General features: G+C 42.0%; 1 protein-coding gene across 7 annotated transcripts in view; it reads right to left on the reverse strand.

Moving 5' to 3' along the window:
* Window positions 1-19668, reverse strand: part of BACH2 (BTB domain and CNC homolog 2) — a 236990-nt gene that overhangs the window by 34676 nt on the left and 182646 nt on the right. For all 7 annotated transcript variants that reach the window (XM_083730226.1, XM_083730222.1, XM_083730225.1 and 4 more), the window contains one exon: window positions 10596-10850. In XM_083730226.1, coding sequence (XP_083586352.1) covers window positions 10596-10838 — 243 coding nt within the window. In that variant the 5' untranslated portion in view covers window positions 10839-10850. The remainder of the gene's footprint in view (window positions 1-10595; window positions 10851-19668) is intronic.

Below are 19668 nucleotides of genomic sequence, written 5' to 3' on the forward strand. Positions count from 1 at the left end.
AAATCTCAGGGATGGGTGTGAAGAAGCATGTTCATCCTAGTCCAGCTTTGGCCTATACAACTGAATTCCATTTTTCTTCTCCCAGCCAAGAATGCTACATTTTCACATGCTTCTGAAAGCTTCCAAAATAGAAAGTTTCCTACATATAAATACTATGGTATGCATATGAAAATACAAATCTTTCAAATGAAGGATGCAGCTTGATGAGATGGTGGAAGGTCCTGTCGTTTGCTTTTTTTATGCTTAAAAGAATCATGGGGCTGGCAGATGTGGGGGAGAAATAGGGCCAGGGGTGCGGTGCTGGGGAGGAGATATTTAACCCTTTATTCCTGACAAGGCTTCCCTGGTTTAAATCCCCACCTCAACACAAAGCTCTGCTTATTTTGTCCTATGAAACAAAATGTGTAGGCATTTTACAGGTTTTGAGAGAGTCAGTCTAAAAAAAAAAGATTAAAAAATGTACGACACATTTCAGAAAGACTGTATAGGAGTTATGCTTGAGACAAGGCATATATTTTTTGCATGTAGGAAATGATGAAAAATGAGGATCAGGCTAGTTCTTTTAACAGTACATAAGGCAGATGAAATCTTCTTGAATGAATTTATAACAGGAAAAAAATCCCCTATGGAAAAACAGAATAGAGAAACAATACCGAGTATAAGAAATCACTGGAGAAAGCCCAGAGTTTGGTTTAAATCAGTGCGCCATGTACAAGCGCTGTCTTACAAATAGGATTATTTAATTTAAACCTTAGATCTGCCTGGTTCCATTACTTCAAATGGAGCTGTCATATCTTGACTTCATTTTAAATCAGGGTTGTATTACAATTTGTGCTTAGGTGATATCACCACACGGATATACAAAGCAAGTACGTAGCAGCAAATAAATAAACAAACAAATAAAATTACACAGCAGTCGGTAAATAGAGCAAAGTCACTGCCTTTCTCTGAAAGGCAAAGAGTCATCCTGCTAAATGAGGATCCAAGCTGCCCTGCACGAAGACTGTTACTAATAAATAAAAGACCTCTGGGAAAAGTGCTGAGCATACGCAGGATCTATTTTCAGCTTGCATCAGCAGCTGCTACCCCTGGGATCACATCTTTACGCATACCCCAACACCATATGTAATCACTCGAGTGCTGCAACCAGTAAGATAATGAAAGAGCGCAGCATAAATCTACACTTGAGTGGAATGCTAAATGAGGAAAATAATACAAAAGGGGGGAAATAAACCACATTTTCAAGTCATTAGGAAGAAAGACTTTGACATATGAAGTGTTGCAGCCATTAATAGCACTTATCATATAGAGTGGAGACAAAGAGACAAATTAATCAAACTGACAGAACTGGGACATTTTATGCTAATGCGGGCTCCTGGGTTTTCGTTTCTATTCCTCTGCGCCCGGAAAACCGATACCATTACAGGGCAGGAAATTGCACGAACATGCAACAGATCATAAAAATTCACGTGCCTCAGAAACACCGCCAAAAGCACTGTAAAAACAAGACTAGGGACCCCTACAGAGGAACTACCTACAGCTAATGAATGCAAATAAGTACAGGAATACTTCCTATTCATGCATAACAATGAGATACTGGCTTTGACTCCACAGTCTCCACCATTAAAAGCAAAAAAAATGAAGACTAGGGAACTGCTGGTCAAATCAGATTCTGACATGATATACAAAGGAGAAGGGAGGAGAAAATGTGTTTGCTTTCTACAACTTACTTCAGCAGCTGCATTGCTATGTTTTTCTTTCAATATAAAAAAAATATTAAAAATGTAGAAGCCGAGCGCAATGAACAAAATACAGATATCCACAATAAAGTGTGTAATTGAAAAAGAAAATACTCTGGAATGGGGAAGGCTTATGTGATGGTGGAGAAATTAGATTCGGTTCACAGCCTACAAATTCTGCATTTTCCAAAACAGTACAAGAACTGGTGAACCTACCCATTCTTTAAAATTTCCACTTCTCTGAATTTTGCGATGCAGTTCTCCAGGCAAGCAATGTTTACCAAAATGCATATACAGTGGTACCTTGTGTTACAGACGGCTTCTGTTCCAGAGGCCAGTCTGTAACGTGAAAAGCCCGCAACTCAAAGAGCCGTGTCTGCACATGGGTGCAGTGCGATTTGGCGCTTCTGCGTATGCGGCGAAACCCGGAAGTAACCCATTCCGGTACTTCCGGGTTGCTGTGGGACACAAGATGAAAACATGCAACCTGAAGCGGACATAACATGAGATATGACTGCAGTGGGTTTTAAGGGTCCATAAAATTGCATATACAATGGTACCTCGAGTTACAAACACCTCAGGTTACAAACTGCTAACCTGGAAGAGTTACCTCAAGTTGAGAACTCTGCCCCAGGATGAGAACGGAAATCGTGTGCTTGCGGTGCAGCGGCAGCAAGAGGCCCCATTAGCGAAAGCATGCTTCTAGCTAAGAACAGTTTCAAGTTAAGAACGGACCTCCCGAACGCATTAAGCTTGTAACTAGAGGTACCACTGTATCAGTAAACATAACATACAAAAATGCATTCTTTTAAGGGAAAGTGCTTTGCCAATAGGTGTGCATTAGGCAAAATTTGGTTTCAGCAATTTTAGCTCTAATTCACACATTCTTTCTCTAGTGTGAACACCCCTGAAAACTACATCTGCTTGGTGGCGGGGATTCCATGTTGCTCTTAGAATGCTTAATATCACAATCCTGTACGGGCTTATTCAGAAGTCAGCTTCCTGTGCTCAATGGGGCAGACCCCTAGTTAAGAGGGGGATTTCAGCATAAACTTTTCACATGTATCACACAAAAAGTGACTGGGTGAGGTAGAAATAAAATCATCATCATCTGCCACTGCCTTAACAAAACTTTTGAATCTGGCCCAATTTTCAGATGAAATCCACTTGCTTACCACACATGCTTACCAATTCCCATGCAGGTGGTGTGACATATGTGCTCTGCATGGAAGCTCTATTTGCAGGATTTCCTCTCCCCCCCTTCCCAAATATATTGAGCCCTGTTGTATGGCCTAGTACAGGCTTCCTCAACCATGGCCCTCTAGATGTTTTGAGACTACAATTCCCATCATCCCTGACCACTGGTCCTGCTAGCTAGTGCTCATGGGAGTTGTAGGCCAAAAAAACATCTGGAGTGCCAAGGTTGAGGGAGCCTGGCCTAGTATTACACATTACATGTTATGGGAAGTGCATGGTGGAAGTGACGGTATGCATCTACTTCCTTGACCACGGGACTTGTGGCCACTAATTGGCAGGAGTATGAACTAGAATTAATAACAACACTGTGAAAAGATGGCTCGCCATGATTCTAATCTAAAAGTAATAAATTTATAGTAATTTAGCAAAGTTGGTTCATCCTGCTGCTTTGGAAGTAGCTATTTTAAAATCTACGCACTACTGGCTAAATTCACATCTTGTGGAAATGGTACAATGCAACCATATTCTCTTTTTGTGTGCAAGAAAATCAGCATGGGGGGGGCGTAGACAGAGAGTAGTGCTTAACCCTTTCCTTGTGCACTTAATGTCTATTTGAAATTGTACACCCAGCATTTCAAATGCACACAATTTAAAGTGTGTGTGTGTGTGTGTGTGTGTGTGTGTGAGAGAGAGAGAGAGAGAGAGAGAGAGAGAGAGAGAGAATCACTTGGGGGATAGAGAAGAGAGGATGGGATAAATTTGTAGGTAAAAAATTAAGCACCAGTTCTTTGATCCTCCCTATGTGGCTTTACTTCCACAGAAAGGCCCTTTGGACTAACATACCACCTTTCACTAAAAAATAAAATAAAAATCACCCTATGAAGAAATGTCCCCCAGACTCATCTGGAAAATGGTAAGTTTTTAGTAAGCACCTTCTTTCATAGGGGAAGTGGCTTAGGGATGGGTGCAACTACAGATTAGGCTTCCCCCCTAGGCTCTGTACCAGAAGCGACCGAGGTATAAGCAGGAGGATCTCACCAGATCTTCAGGCATTGCTGGCTCAAGGAGTACCCCTAGGCTACATACCTGTTCCTTCTGGGTGAGTGCAACATTGCCTAGAGCAGGCAAATTGCCTGATCCCCAGACTTGGGAATTTGCTTACACACAAAGCTTCAGCATCCAGCTTATTTGCTCTTATCAAGCCCACCATTATGTCTAGGTCTAGGTTTTGCACAGCCACACCTGACAAATGTAACAGAGGAAAAGAGCTGAGTGTCATCCACTTACTGATGCTAATGACCACTCCCAATGCTTTCATATAGATGTTAAATAGCATTGGAGATAAGGCAGTACCTTGAGCACTCCACATCATAGCTGCCAGGGGGGCAAGGTGTAATCACCCAAAGCCACCCTCTAAACAACTCTGTAGGTAGGAGTGGAGCCACTGCAACACACTGCCTCCCATTCTATTCTACCAAGCCGGTTCAGTAAGATACCATGGTTGATGGTATCAAAAGCTGCTGAGAGATTGAGCAAAAGCAGCAAGATCACACTCCCATCCATCTTTCTCCCAGGGCAACCAAGGCTAATACAGTCCCATAAACCAAGCCTTATTAACATACTGTTTGGCTTTCAATTTATATTTCACACAGAATATCAGGGAGGGGGTTTAACCCTGTAGTTTCATGTCTACATAATCTGTATTCAAATAGTGCATTTATATATTCATTTATATATTCATTTGCAGCTGTGTTGCTTTCATATCGTAACAACAACAACCTAGAATCAGGAACCACCACCAGAGGGAGGGAAAGGAATGGCTTTCAAGGCTTGCAATGCTCTCTTTATCTCTTCCACCTCAAAAAAGGTGGATGTTGTGCTGTATGCTAGAAAGCAGAACTATTGTGCCTTCTGAATAAAGTATCACAGGGTGCCTTCATGTAGTTTCTGAAAGCTTTTTTTTTTAATGGCCACTTCCAATAATATCCAATTCACTAATACACACAACAGAGCCTCACTTCGTATCTGCCGACACGATTACCCTTTTCAGAAACATTTGAAATTCCATTTCTTGGCAAAAAAGAAGAAAAAGAAAATCACAGATGAACTGTGGAATTGCAATCCTGGAATGCTCTGAAATAGCCAGCCAAGAAGTTGTAACAGGATTTTCAGGGCAGTAGTTAAATCTATGTAATTCAGGGAAGAGAATGAATTGTCTCTCTCGACACAGACTCATGATGCTGTGATTGTCAAAATACACTTAGAACATAGACTGCAAACGTTCAAACAACTAGCATGCATGCATCTGACTACAGGTGTAATCCCCCCCCCCCATCAATCCGCAGAGGCCAGAGAACCACTTGCAAAGTGCTCTGGGTGTAGAATGATGATAATGCTTATTAGTGATCTGAGCATAATGCAATATAAATGTTCACAGAGCTTAGCTTTATCACTTTAGCCTGAAAACTGATGGGTGCAAACAACCTCTCTCCAGAAGGAAAGATGGGAGAGGAGTGAAGGCTGGAATGCAGGCCAGTTTGGAATCTGACAAAACAGTGGAAGAAATAAAGCGTATGAAGAGCTTCAGTTGATAGTTGCTGAGGGAGAGTATGTATGGCACCTTGAGCCCTTTGGGGAAATGGCGGGATAAAAATGTAGCAATGAATGAATGAATGAATGAATGAATGAATGAATTTCTCCACATCATACATAATTGTATGAACCTTTATCATGTCCCATTCATTCTACCTCTCCACCCCCTTGTCCTCCCCCCCAGCTAGAAAGTCTTTCCCAGTAGAGTTGCCATCTCTATCCCTCTGATTATTGTTTTGTTAAATCACTAGATATTTAAATATGTACTGATTTTGTATAATTATTTTTAACCTAAGATGAATTCCTGCCCGCTCTGAAAGCCAGGCAGCGAATTTGTCCATTAAAAATGGCTACTACTCCTACTTTAACTATTCTTTGTTTTTTCTCCAAATTCAGATCACTGTGGAGACCAGATGTGCTACATCTGATGAGCACTCTGTCAAATTATTATACACAATACATAAAAAGAGGAGAGAAGAGAGATGCACATAACGGAACACTCTCGGTTTTCTAAAAGAACAAAGAATGAAACACAGTAAGTCATAATCTTTCATATAACACTCCAGTAGTAATTGACCTTGTGCATTCTGCCTTTGATTTTTCTCCTGTGCCCAATCATCTTCTGTTGGCTAATACACAACACGCCGCTCCCCCATCTCGGGCCAGTCGGCTGCCGTGGATGGCTAACTGATGCAAGGGCTTCTCACTGCTGCCACTTAAGGAACACAGTTAACGCTGGATGCCTGACTCCATCCCACCCATGGCTCTGAATGAATGAGCTTTCTAAACACACTTGGCTTCTGCCAGCCTAGAAGCCTGAGTTCATCTTTCTGCCTGGCATTTCTTTCATGTAAAACATTCAGCAACCCAAGGCATTATATATGCAGATCTATAAGAAAACGAATGAGATAATGCAGGGCAGCGACTGTCACTGAAAGGTGTTATGTTTCAAAGCAGATCCCAGATAAATACTTAAAACGAGAGCTAAGTACAAAGATAGCATATAATGCACACACTCTGTATTGGTAACACAATTTAGAAAAGTAAACAAGGATATGTTATGATGGGCTGGCTGGGCAGGAAGTGGGGAAAGCATACCATTCTTATAATGTTGTACTGCCTGTAATTCTGGCTATCTTATATGACATCAGTATTTGACAAGAGTTCTAGACAACACTGATTGCTACCCCAGCATTTTCCCCATGGAAAATGGCTTCCTTAGGAGTCATTGTTTTGTTACCTTGCTTTAGTATTTCCAAGACTTCATTTGTATTGGGTTAAAACTCCCTTTAGCTAAAATCTCGATTTGTCAGAAGCAGGAAAATAAAATAAAATCCATGCTTTCCTTCCACGCAGCTTTCACCTTCAGATATGACTAATGCAGCTTTGCTTTAACTGGCAAAGAAGAGCAGGCAACCCTATGAATCAGGCACTATTCTAAACAGTGCTGGGTATTTCTAAAGTAAAAGTACCACTACACCATGAATGACTCAATCATTTTCCTGAGAGTTATTACTTGCAGCGATGAAGCAATGTTAATTGGATAATGGCCTTCTGCCAGCTAATATTGGCATGACCTACAATACCCTTGGCTGACAGCCCTGGATGTCTCTCTATCACACTTCTTCTTCTTTTTTTTGTAATCTAGATGGGAAGTGGAAACCATTAAAGAAATATTCCCAAGTGCTATTTAACTTCTTATCATGAATTAAAAGCTTAATTAAATGCCTTGTTAAAAGGAAGGAAGACTGATTTCTATGATTAAATAAAGCAAAAACACAACAACAACAGGAATATGGATCAAATCAATTCTACCGAATTAATATGTTTCTTGGGAAATAATTTATTCGGTTTGAATTTTTAACAAGAGTCATTATGGAAAGTGCACAGAGAGGAGGATCCCTCCTGCTGCTCCATAGGCGGGTGGGTGTCATGAGGCCTAAGTGGGTTTCCCCCTTCAAATGAATGGTACTAAGGCATAGACTAAAAGTGAAACCCACCATGAGAGCAAATACAGTATAAGCAAGATGAATTAACCTTGTGCTTTCATGACAGCCCTAGGATGAAACCCTAAGTAATTTCGTTGTCCCTGAGAGGGGGCAATGACAATAAAGATATTATTATATTATTACACCTGCTTAATTGGGGGGGGGGTCTGGTCCCACCAAACTCAACAGAGCTTGCTTCTGAAGACATCCCAAGGATGTCTAGTGTTTCAGTGGTCATACTGGCTGGGGTTGATGCGAGTTCGAGTCCAGCAACATCTGGAGGAAGCCATGTTGGTTACCCCGGGTATGAAAAATATTTGCTCAGTTGCTTTGGAGTTTTATTACTTTGAAGTTTTCTTCATCTGTATAATTTACTCCAGTTGGGAATAGTTGGGAAATAATGGGAGAAGAGGAGGAGGAAGCGGGGCAACAGCTGATGGACACAGTGTCTTTAGAAAGTATTCCAGACCCACTCCTCTCCCAGAGAGCCTTGAAAGTAGGAGAGCAAGGAGCTCAAAGACAGAGGGCACTTGTCAGCACCCACAGAAGTGATGAAAGAGGAAGTGGGAGAGGCAGGATGTGTGTGTGGAGATTCACTCGGGACAACGCCATTATCCAAGAGGCTGGGTTCTATAGCCTCTCTCTGTAAATATTGAATAAAAAAGGACAGCAAGAAACCTTCCCTTGTCTTTATATTTTCTTGGGCAACCAGCCGGGAGTTGCTGACAGCATCCTGACACCTACACTGACTGGCAGCAGCTTTCCTGGGGATGCTCATGACCTTACTTGGAGACGCCAGGGATTGAACCTGGGACCCTCTGCATGCAAATCAGATGCTCTTTCACTGAGTTATAGCCCTTCCTGATGCCACACTCTGGCCCTCTCTATTTGACCTGCATAGCAACCTTGTGTGGTAGATTACACTGAGAGAGGTCACTGAAGTGAGCTTTACGGCTGAGAAACGATTTGAACCCTGGTCTCCCAGGTCCAGGTTTCAAAAGAATTCAGAGAGTTGCATAAGGTCCACCCTCACACAAGGCAAAGCTGAAAGGGAGCATTAGCCTCATGGGACAAGCAGCAGAAAGCCTAAATCATGAGGAAATGGAAGAGGCCAAACAACATGTACATGTTCCATGTCTCAACCAGACTCATTTCTGAAGCTTCAAGCAGCTGCTGCCAACCATGCGAAGCATCCCAAGTCTAGGGTGATATAAGGCATGCCGTGTGAGGTGGAAGCATAATAATAATAATAATAATAATAATAATAATAATAATTTATTATATATACCCTGCCCATCTGGCTGAGCTTCTCCAGTCACTCTCAGCGGCTTCCAACAAAATATTAAAATACAGTGGTACCTCTGGTTACATACTTAATTTGTTCTGGAGGTCTGTTCTTAACCTGAAGCACCACTTTAGCTAATGGGGCCTCCTGCTGCCGCGCCGCCGCCGGAGCACAATTTCTGTTCTCATCCTAAAGCAAAGTTCTTAACCCGAGGTACTATTTCTGGGTTAGCAGAATCTGTAACCTGAAGCATATGTAACCCAAGGTACCACTGTACAGTAGCATGCACTGCTGCCACCTCCCCACTCCCGCCACTGCAATTTGCTCCTCCTCCTCCCCTCCAGCTTACTTTTTGAATGGTTTGCTGCTGCTAACACACAGGAGCACGGGTGGCTTCTCCAGCTCCCTGCCTTCTTTGCCTTCTTCTATAGAGGGGGTCCTTTCTCGGAGCAAGGCATTCTGGGTGAGTGTTCCCGTGTCTCTGATCCTTTTCTATGGCAGCTAGAAATTTTCTTTTAAAATTGAAAGCTAGTAAAGTTACTTTAGTAAATTTAAACTTTTTTTAAAAAAAAAGTTTTCTAACGGTAACTGCAAAGGTAGAGACACTTCACCTAGGATGCCTTTCCCTGAGGCACAAATTCCTTCCTCAAAGCCAGGAATGGTGATGCTGTGAGTTCTCTGAAGAATCTCATAAGGGCTAAGTAGGTGGACCAGCAGGTGAGGCAATTGAATGGGGGGGGGGCTGGGGACAATAAGCCTCCCCTACTAACCCTGCCGCTGGAGACAGTTTGTTCAGTTTATCTCATGCAAACATCAGCCTTGTTCTGGTATTACAATTTTATACAGATGGACACTTGTATAATGTGAGATTCTGCTGCACAGTTATCTTTTCCTGGTCTAATACAAACAGTAAAAGCTGAAGCGTGTTGGAAGTACATTTATTGGTCCTAAAAAGATTCCTGTGCTACTATTCCGCATTATAAAATGTGCATTTAAGTGACAGTAATATTAGAAGCAATTTACATGCTGCAATGAAGAGGACTAGAAATATCTTTCAAACTTCTACAAGTCGCTTGATTGTATAAGGTACTGGTAGTGCAGCGAAACTACAGTGAGTTTGCCGTTTTGGATTTTACATTTCTCACTAAAGTGAAGGTCTTTTGAGATAGTAGAAAGCTGTCTTCTATGTGCTGAAAATAGGCTTTTTCAATTATTCTTAAGTGTCACACAACCACTTGTAACGCAGCAAAAAAGTCCCAGTGACCCTGTTTTGACCCTGACAATGTTGTGAGCTTCAGAGAATACCTGCTTGGGAGACATACTCTGTTCTCTTAGTCACTTTCTATTATGCATTCCCTGTTTCTGCAATGGCTCATTCTACAACCTACAGATAGGCATTCCAGATCATTTTCCAGCTCTTGTTTCAGCAGCAGATTAATGGAGTTCATACGTTTGTATGATCCCTCCCTGTTTCTGCTCTTCCTTCTTCCCTGCCTGCTGCCTTGTTCTTGCCTGGTAAGCTCCTTTGTTCTCTTGTTTCTAGCCCAGAAGACCACAGGGAGGCTGATTCTGAATCATTTACTGCCCTCACTCCTGGGACTAAAACACACAGAGAGTCAAATCTGAAAACATGAAGGGGCTCTGAGCTCAGTATTGTTGTTGTTGTTTGTTTAAAAAATCCTTTCAGGTTTAGCTAATTCCTAACCGCAAGAGAGTGGCTTATTCTCTGTCTCTGTTACCACGTTATAAAGTTTTGCTTTTTTTAAGGGACGTAGGAATGGTGACATACTATACCTCCTCTGGCAGGCTGACCACCAGATCATTTTCTGTCTGCCCGACCAACACCTGCAAGAAGTATTCGCTGCACGCAGCCAGCACAGCCCGGTGGGCTCGGAACTCTTTCCCCTCCACAATCAAAGTCACATCACAGAGAATATCCTGCTTCCGCTGGTCATTGAGGCACAGGAGGATATTGGTACAATGGACTGTTGACTCATACACATACATGGGGGATTCAGTCTTCTCATCCACAGACATTCCGTTCACACCCTAAAATAGAAACAACAAACAATAAGGGAGAGAGATAGGGCTGGAGAGATTTGTCAAAGTGCTTGCTAAGAAAGGAAGATTACATCATGATTTCTGTGTCCTGCATGGGTTAGCCAGCTCTCTGCAGAACTGCTGATCAGCACTTTGATTCTTAGCTGGAACAAAGAGCTCAAGAAATATATATATATATATTTCTCTGAAATGTATCTCTGAAAAGACAATTGCATTATAAGCTTTTTACTCTATGCACTTAGTTGGCTCTTTCTCCCTCCCACAACATTGAATCAGGAATATGGAATAACGTCTTGAAATGTTGAAGGCTATCAACCAACACAGTTTTAATAGATAGGAGGCTCCTGGGAAAGGGTGGGGAGAGAAAGGGAAGCACAAATTAAAAAAACATTTGTGAGCATCTTTTGGCAGAGAAAAGCAATTCAACCCAGAGCTCTTTCATATTAGAACTATGGTGCCAAACTGAAGCTTACCGGCACAATTCAGAATAAGTTATCACAACCCAACATTTCACAAAAATCTCTATGTAAAATTCCCACTGCCTGTACACAGAATATTTATCAGCATCAAAAAGAATGGGGCAGTGGGGTTCACTCTGTATGTACACTTGACCAATTGGATCAGTGTGTTTGTGTGTCTTCAGAACAGGACCCAGCAGAGGAACAGAGGAAGCTTTATACTAAATCATACCACTGGTTAACCTAGTCAAGTATTATCTGCTGACCAGCAGTGGGGTCTCCCAGAGTATTAGGCAGGAGTACTTCCAAGCTCTATCTCGAAATGCTAGGGATTGATCCTGAAACCTTCTGCATACAGTGCACATGCTCTATCCACACTTGTAAATGATCTGAGAACACCTCGCGCCTCAATAAACTGGCTTGGAAACAGATATCCTGCTGGTTACTGTGACCATGCTCTCTTGATAATAGTTAGCATTAAAATAAAACTTTCCCCCAAGTGTTCAAATCATTCTCTACAGAGAGATCTGCACTATGTTTTAATGTATTGTCAGTTTACTGCTGGTTTTAATTGGTTTTTAAAAATGTTTTTAATTACCGTACTTGTTTTCTGCTGCTGCAATGCTTTTCTGCAAGCACTTTGCAAAGTGAGTAACTATTCACAGTGACTTGCATGTGATAGGTAGAAGCAAGCTTTGTTCCTCACCTGTAAGGTGCTTCACTTTCTTGAATACGAAAGTGGCTACCATTCTCACATCTAAGCAAGAATGTCAACAGAGCTGGCATTGCTTCATAAAACCTGTCCTGCATTTGTAAGAACCCAATTGCTTAGTGTGGCAATGCTTACACATTGGAACTCGCTGCCTACTGAGATCAAGCAGGACATAGAACCATAGAATCACAGAGTTGGAAGGGACCACGAGGGTCATCTAGTCCAACCCCTGGCAATGGAGGAATCTTTCGCCGAATGTGAGGCTCGAACCAACCACCCTGAGGTTAAGAGATTCATGCTCTGCCAACTGAGCTACCACAAGCCCTCTGCCTTCAATGTACTCTTTATCACACCTGCTAAACAAGCAGACAAGCCTACCCAGAGCCTTAGAAAGCTGGAAGTATTTTACATCTGTTTTAGTATTTTAACTTTTTAATGATTTAAAATATGGTTGTGAATTTTATTTTATTTTACTGTTTTATCTTTTGTAAAGCTCTTTGAGGGTTTTTTTTTTACAATCAAGCAGAGCACAAATTTTATGAAATAAATAAATAAGAAAGAAAGAAAGAGAAAAACTTTAATAATATTTTATTAAGTAGGACAAAATTTGGTGTGACAAAACATTTTAACACCAGCCCTCACCATGTGAATGCTTCCACAAACATCAGAAGAAGAAATAAGGCAGAGGAATTAGTGAGAGATTACAGATGGATGTAACCCAAGCACAAGCGTCAGAAAATACACAAATATACAAAGAAGATAAAAGTTGCTTTTTTTAAAAAAAGAGTAATACCCAAAACATTGTTGCATTTTGCAAAGGCAAAACAATAAAGGAAAGTATTTCAATTTCACCCCAAATGAAGCCAACCTGGTCTAGGACAAAAAGTCCAACTGACTGACTGGTCATAGAATCATAGAATCATAGAGTTGGAAGAGACCACAAGGGCCATCGAGTCCAACCCACTGCCAAGCAGGAAACACCACCAGAGCACTCCTGACATATGGCTGTCAAGCCTCTGCTTAAAGACCTCCAAAGAAGGAGACTCCACCACACTCCTTGGCAGCAAATTCCAGTGTCGAACAGCTCTTACTGTCAGGAAGTTCTTCCTAATGTTTAGGTGGAATCTTCTTTCTTGTACTTTGGAACCATTGCTCCGTGTCCGCAGAAAACAACCTTTCTCCCTCCTCTATGTGACATCCTTTTATATATTTGAACATGGCTATCATATCACCCCTTAACCTCCTCTAGATGGTCTAGAACCTCTGGTCTAGATGGGTTAAAGGGGAAGCTGATGTTTGCACGGCTCTGCCTACACAAAAAGGTATCAAGTGGACATGTGCTGGGGAATGCAGCTTGGTCTATAGTTATGCAGACTGTCCTATTTGTCTCTATACTGATATTTAAAAAGGACAGAAGAACGTATTAATTAAGAAACAGAATGAGGCAACTATAAATTATTGCCTCTTCGCTCCCATTTTGATTCTTTCAAGTTTTCTGCTTCCTGGGTTGCTCTGAAAATATGGGACAAGTAGCATGCATGAGATAAATAAGCAAAGGTGGTTTTAGGGTAGCACCACTGGTTCAGGTGCACTGGGCACCAGCACCACAGGGGGCGCCACAACAATAGTGTCGAACAGAACATGAGAGGCCGCCACTGAAATAAAAATAATCTTAAATGCGCTTTTCAGATAGGTTTATGCTTCCATGCTATACAGTGGTACCTCGGGTTACAAACGCTTCGGGTTACAAATGCTTCAGGTTACAGACTCTGCTAACCCAGAAATAGTATCTCAGGTTAAGTACTTTGCTTCAGGATGAGAACAGAAATCACGCGGCGGCAGCAGGAGGCCCTATTAGCTAAAGTGGTACCGCAGGTTAAGAACAGTTTCAGGTTAAGAATGGACCTCCAGAACGAATTAAGTACCTAACCCGAGGTACCACTGTATATAACCAGCCACAGAAGTAAATGGTATAATTCAAATAGGGTGGTGAAAGTGATTAGCAGATTAGCTAGATGAGAAGAGACTGCAAAAGACGATGCTCTAAGAAGAACATAAATAAGAGATGACATCACTTTGCAACACTAATGAAGGGCAAGAGAGATTAAATGAATGCCCTCCTTTCAATGAATGAAAAAGTGTATTTCCCTCCCCTCCTGCTCACCTTTGAAGGAGATTCTGTCTGGGAGACAAATGTAGAGACTGAGCATGTGAATTACCGCCAAAGGCTTCCCAGCCCTCTGGCAACTGTCCACATTCACTTGCCTTTCATTTTAATCCCTGGAGGCGCTATCTCTGAAGTAAAGTGGAAGGAAAAGATGAGATTGCCACCTTCTCTCCCCGCCCCCCCAGCTTTGGGGAAAGAGCAGGGTGATATCTCTGATACCTGATACTTTAGAGCACAAAATCCAAATAAGGCCATACCTCTCCCAAGACTGGAAGTCAAGTGTGAGGCAGTGTCCCATTTAACTCCATTGCATAGTCTATTCTGAGATTGTTTGCGAGAAAGACTTGCCTATCTACTGAGCTCTGAGTATTAGGGAGCATAAGCCAGGACTGGGGCAGTGACAATCACAAATAATGGTTGGCTACTAAGAGAAGTCAAATTCTTCAGATTCCTGGTTGCAGTAGAAGTTGTATAATGGCTGCCATGGCTGTAATCTCATCAAGGATGAAGGATAAAATTTGCACCACATAATATGGGCAGAAGCAGAGCCCACTGGTGGGCCAATTCTTACACTGGTGCCCTCCCATGAGTGCTAGGGCAGCCTGAGGCATCCATTCAGGTGACATACAGTGCCCTGGAACAATCACTAACATAGAATTGATATGGGACATGGTTTAGTACTGAAAACCCACTTCATGGACAGGTATTAGGGGTGGGACCTGCCAAGGTGCTGGGTGCCTGGCAACTGCCTAGTAGTGCCAAGTTGCTAACTCTGGCCTTAGTCAGGACTTCACATCAGTTAAGTGGAAGAGCCCATAATAAGCAGGCACTACTGGCCTACTCATACTATGCTCAGCAAGGCTTCAGGTGGGTAAAGACACACACTTATCAATGCATCAACTTTTTATGCTGAAAGTGAGCAAGACAACATTAAGAGGTAGGATACATGATATCCCTGCCATGCCACCCCAAATGGCATCCCTGTTGCGCACACTACCCAGCTCAGCTGGGACATTTAGGAGCTCTTACTTTGTGGAGAACTATCATCATGCAGCAAGTACCTTGCATTCTTTGTAGGGGGTGGGAGAGAAGAACCACTACATAATGTTCCATTCTATGTAATAAGCATTAAACCTGAAGGCAGGAAAACATACAACAGGAATGTTGTTTTTGATGGCCCCTAGAGAATGAATAATTCGTGGTGAGTCAGACTAGGAAGGATAGTCTTGGTTGCACCTTTTACTCCCTGAATATCAATTTTTTACCTTCCCCCCACCCCCAGAAGTGGCTGAGTTCTGCACTACTTCATAGGTATGTGCAGGTAAGTTTATGTTTATATGGGCAGGTTAGTTTTAAAGGATTGTAGTACAAGTACAAATTATCTTCAAAAAATCCAGAATGAATCTTAATTATCATTTTAGTTAACTGATTTCCCAATCAGTTAATTATACAACACTCTTGCATCTTTAAGGCAAGGAAGGTTTAAAATAAGAAAAGAAAGATAGATTCTATGAAACAATCAAGATGCAGTCCGTTAAATAAACACCAGTTCTAATACTGGAAAGCAAGACAGCCAAATATATTCAGTCTAAATAAGCTAACAGGACAAAAGGTCCCCCACATACGCACAGTAATTACTACATAGCAGTAGGTCAATCTGTCAGGAAAAGTCTTAATTACAAGCAGAATGGAAGCAAACTGCACTGCTGAATTCAGTGAGTTGGGTGTCTCAAATCTGAGTGAAATGAAGAGCTACTGACATTTGCTACACTAATATAGCTTCTTCATAACTATATTATCTAAGCCACGGGTGCAGAGTCCTTTTCAGCCCAAGGGGCCATCTTCCCTTTTGCAGAGCCCTTCAGGGGCCATGTGCTAGTGATGGGCCAGAGGCAAAAGTAGGCAGAGCAATGGATGAGACTCTTATGTCTGTACAGCAGACCACATTCCAGCCATGCAAAAACCAGAGCTTTCCATCCGGGCAAGCAGGATGAATTATCACAGTTCAAAGACACATTCAGGCTGCCCAAGGAGGTCTCAGAGCTAAGTGAATGAAGGGCCTAGGTAGGGAGAATGGCCAAGGAGTCTTTGGGGCCAGTTAGAGAGATCTGGATGGCCACTTTTCACCCCCAGGCCTAAGGCTCCCCATCTCTGATCTAGGCAAAGATACAAGTTCTGATAAATAGCAGCAACCTTCCAATCCTTAGCCCTAGAGTGCTCACTCTAAAGAGTGAAAATATCCAGGTTAAAAGAGTGATAGATACAAACCACAGCAAGCCTAGTAATCCTGCCTAGCCACATGCAGGAGCTGTTAGGTGAAAATGCTAATACAGAGCAACTTAGTTCTAACCTTTAGAAAATAGAATTATGAGGTTGGGAGGGGGGGGGAGCATTAACAGGAGGGAGCGTGGCCACGAAGGAAAGAAGATGGCCGTTTAAACTCTAGCTCTGCTCCAAAGCTCAGAAAAAAACTGTTTTCAGCAAAAGCCCTGGTTGTCAAAACCCCAAACCTTGAAGCAAGGAGAGGGGAATGCAAAAGGATTTAGAAAAGCTGAAAATAAAAGACCTCACTCCATTCTTCCTGCCCTGAGACAGAAGGCTTACTTCAACAAGGACACTAATGCATGGTCCAGGATGCTGCCGCCCTTAAAAGTGGCCTCTTCCTTTCTCAAAAAGAATATCTTGAGAAGAATTTGCAGCACAAGAAGAAGCCATAAAGAAGCTTATTAAAAAATACTTGGAAAGAACTAATGCTTCCAATGGAAACGAAACTGACAGAACTTAACAGGAGACTTAACAGACACAACTACAGCAACAAAAGAATTAAGCCAAATCCATGCCCCCCTCCTCAAATCAAAGAATTACAAGAAGGAAATACAGTGGTACCTCGGGTTACAAACACTTCGGATTACAGACTCTGCTAACCTGGAAGTAGTACCTCGGGTTAAGAACTTTACCTCAGGATGAGAACAGAAATCGCGCTGCTTTGGCGTGGCGGCAGCAGGAGGCCTCATTAGCTAAAGTGGTACCTCAGGTTAAGAACAGTTTCAGGTTAAGAACAGACCTCCAGAACGAATTAAGTTCGTAACCAGAGGTACCACTGTACAGATATATGCAACAAGCTTGAAGATGCAGAAAATCAAAATATGACAATTAATTTACTTTTTTTTGGTAAAGAGAGTGCAAGAGAATGATCCTGCACAATTTAATACCTCAAGGCTTAGATCACTGCTTCCAGACCTCATAGTATCTGCTGATGATTTTGATCGGGCACACATAGCACTTGGACCCAAACTTAGGGAGGGAGCTCCATTCCACTCCCCATGATATAATTGTCTGCTTTCCCCCTTACAGGTAGGAGGAAGAAGTGTGGAACAAACAGAGGAACCTAATATCCACAATGTATAAAAACAACCCAGTTATGGTGATACAGGATCTGACTTCTGAAGCACTGAAAAAAGGAAAGAATCTATGTGCTTGCACAATTGAACTGCAAGAAACTGTAATTAAATATCGCTGGGGCTTCCCCTTCTGTCTTATTGTCATGAGAAGATCAATATAGGTCATAGCAACAAATAGACTGGAAGCAACACATCTCCTCAATACTTTTGGAACTGGCCTACCTCTGGAATGGCAGCAAGCAGTGGAAGAAGAAAGAGGTGAACTTTCTCATGCTGGTTGAAGGATGCTAACAGGAGCAAAAGTTCTCACAAATGCCTCACACATAGCAACAGAGGAAACCACTATAACATACCAAGCAGATTCCTATGTTCTAGACCCTCGAGATATTGCTGACACACCTAACTTGTGGCTGTAAGAAAATATCAAGGAAAATGGTATCCTGTTTCAAGTTATCCTTTAATCCACAAGGCTGCCTACTTTCCCATTTTGTTCACTCTAACTTTGGAACCATTAGCTATGTGCTTCAGAACAACACCGGACATCAAGGGACTCCAAACTGGAAAACAAAAAGCATATCTATTAAATGAAGATGAGTTCTTAGCATATCTTCAGAAGGTAAAAGACCCCTGGACGGTTAAGTCCAGTCAAAGGCGACTATGGGATGCAACGATCATCTTGCTTCAGGCTGAGGGAGCCAGTGTTTGTCCACAGACAGCTTTCCGGGTCATGTGGCCAGCCTGACTACACCGCTTCTGGAGCAACGGGACACCGTGATGGAAACCAGAGCGCACGGAAACACCATTTACCTTCCTGCCGCAGCATTATCTATTTATCTGCTTGCACTGGTATGCTTTTGAACTGCTAGGTTGGCAGAAGCTGGGAGAGAGCAACGGAAGCTCATCCAGTCACGCAGATTCAAACCGCCGACCTTCCGATAGGCAAGCCCAAGAGGCTCAGTGGTTTAGACCACAGCATTTAGAACCAGCCTAAAATCCAAAACAGCTTCACACAAACCATGCTTAATGTGTAGAAAGAGAAGGCAGGAATTCTGACTCCAGCACTGCCACCACTGCCCCCCCCCACTTCCACCCACTATTTAACAACACTTCACGACAATCTGGTAGTGGACGGAGGAGGAAGCAAAAAGTCTGTACTGGTTATGTGACTTTTATAATATAAATGCACCACTCTCAGACCAAGAAATACGGACTAAACTAGCAAGGAAACTTATAAAACCCTTTGGCTGCTTCTCCACCAAATCCACACTTTTTTGGCTAACCCATTTACCAGTAAGGTATCCACAAGACCACTAGCCCAATTTGAAAGACTTGTAAACATCAATTGTTATCTTCACTTTGAACCCCCTCCCACATTCATCAATATACTAAGACTATATTTTTTCATTGGGAACAGAAGAGGAAAAATGACTATTACTCATACTTAATCTAAGCACAACTACAAGGGCTCCTGATTAGGCATTTAGCTGTGAGATACTGAATGTTATCTGTTAAATCTGCTCTATCCTGTTTCCCCTTTGCTTCTGTTTAAACCAGTTCACGAACCAAGAACTTATATATTGACCAACAATAATGAAGCATATGTTGTAGATATTACTGCAAATTTATTATGCTGTTTTTGTGATATACAAATGACACGGGGGACACACACACACACAAATTTTGCAGTTCTGGAGCAGAAACATTCATACCACTACAGAAACAGGAATATGAATTATAACAGCAATAATTCCCTTTGCATCAGGATATTCTCTAGCCAATTCTCCATTTATCATTCAAATGGCAAAATCCACTGACATATTCCTCTGTTAAGTTCCCGTTTACTGTGCAGGAAACAGAACTGGTAGATTGTGCTGAAAATCATTAAGAGCTAAGTAGGATGAAGAGAAGAAGAGACGAACACCTATTTTTTTTAGCCAAATGCTGGAACATGAAATAATTTACAACCATGTGAAGTTACCAGCTATTTGGGAGTATTAAAAAAATCCAAATTAATTACCAATTACAACATCCAAAAACATGAACATAAAGATAGAAATAATGAAATGTA

This window comes from Podarcis gaigeae, assembly GCF_964106915.1.
Source record: "Podarcis gaigeae genome assembly, chromosome: 3".
NCBI lineage: Eukaryota > Metazoa > Chordata > Lepidosauria > Squamata > Lacertidae > Podarcis > Podarcis gaigeae.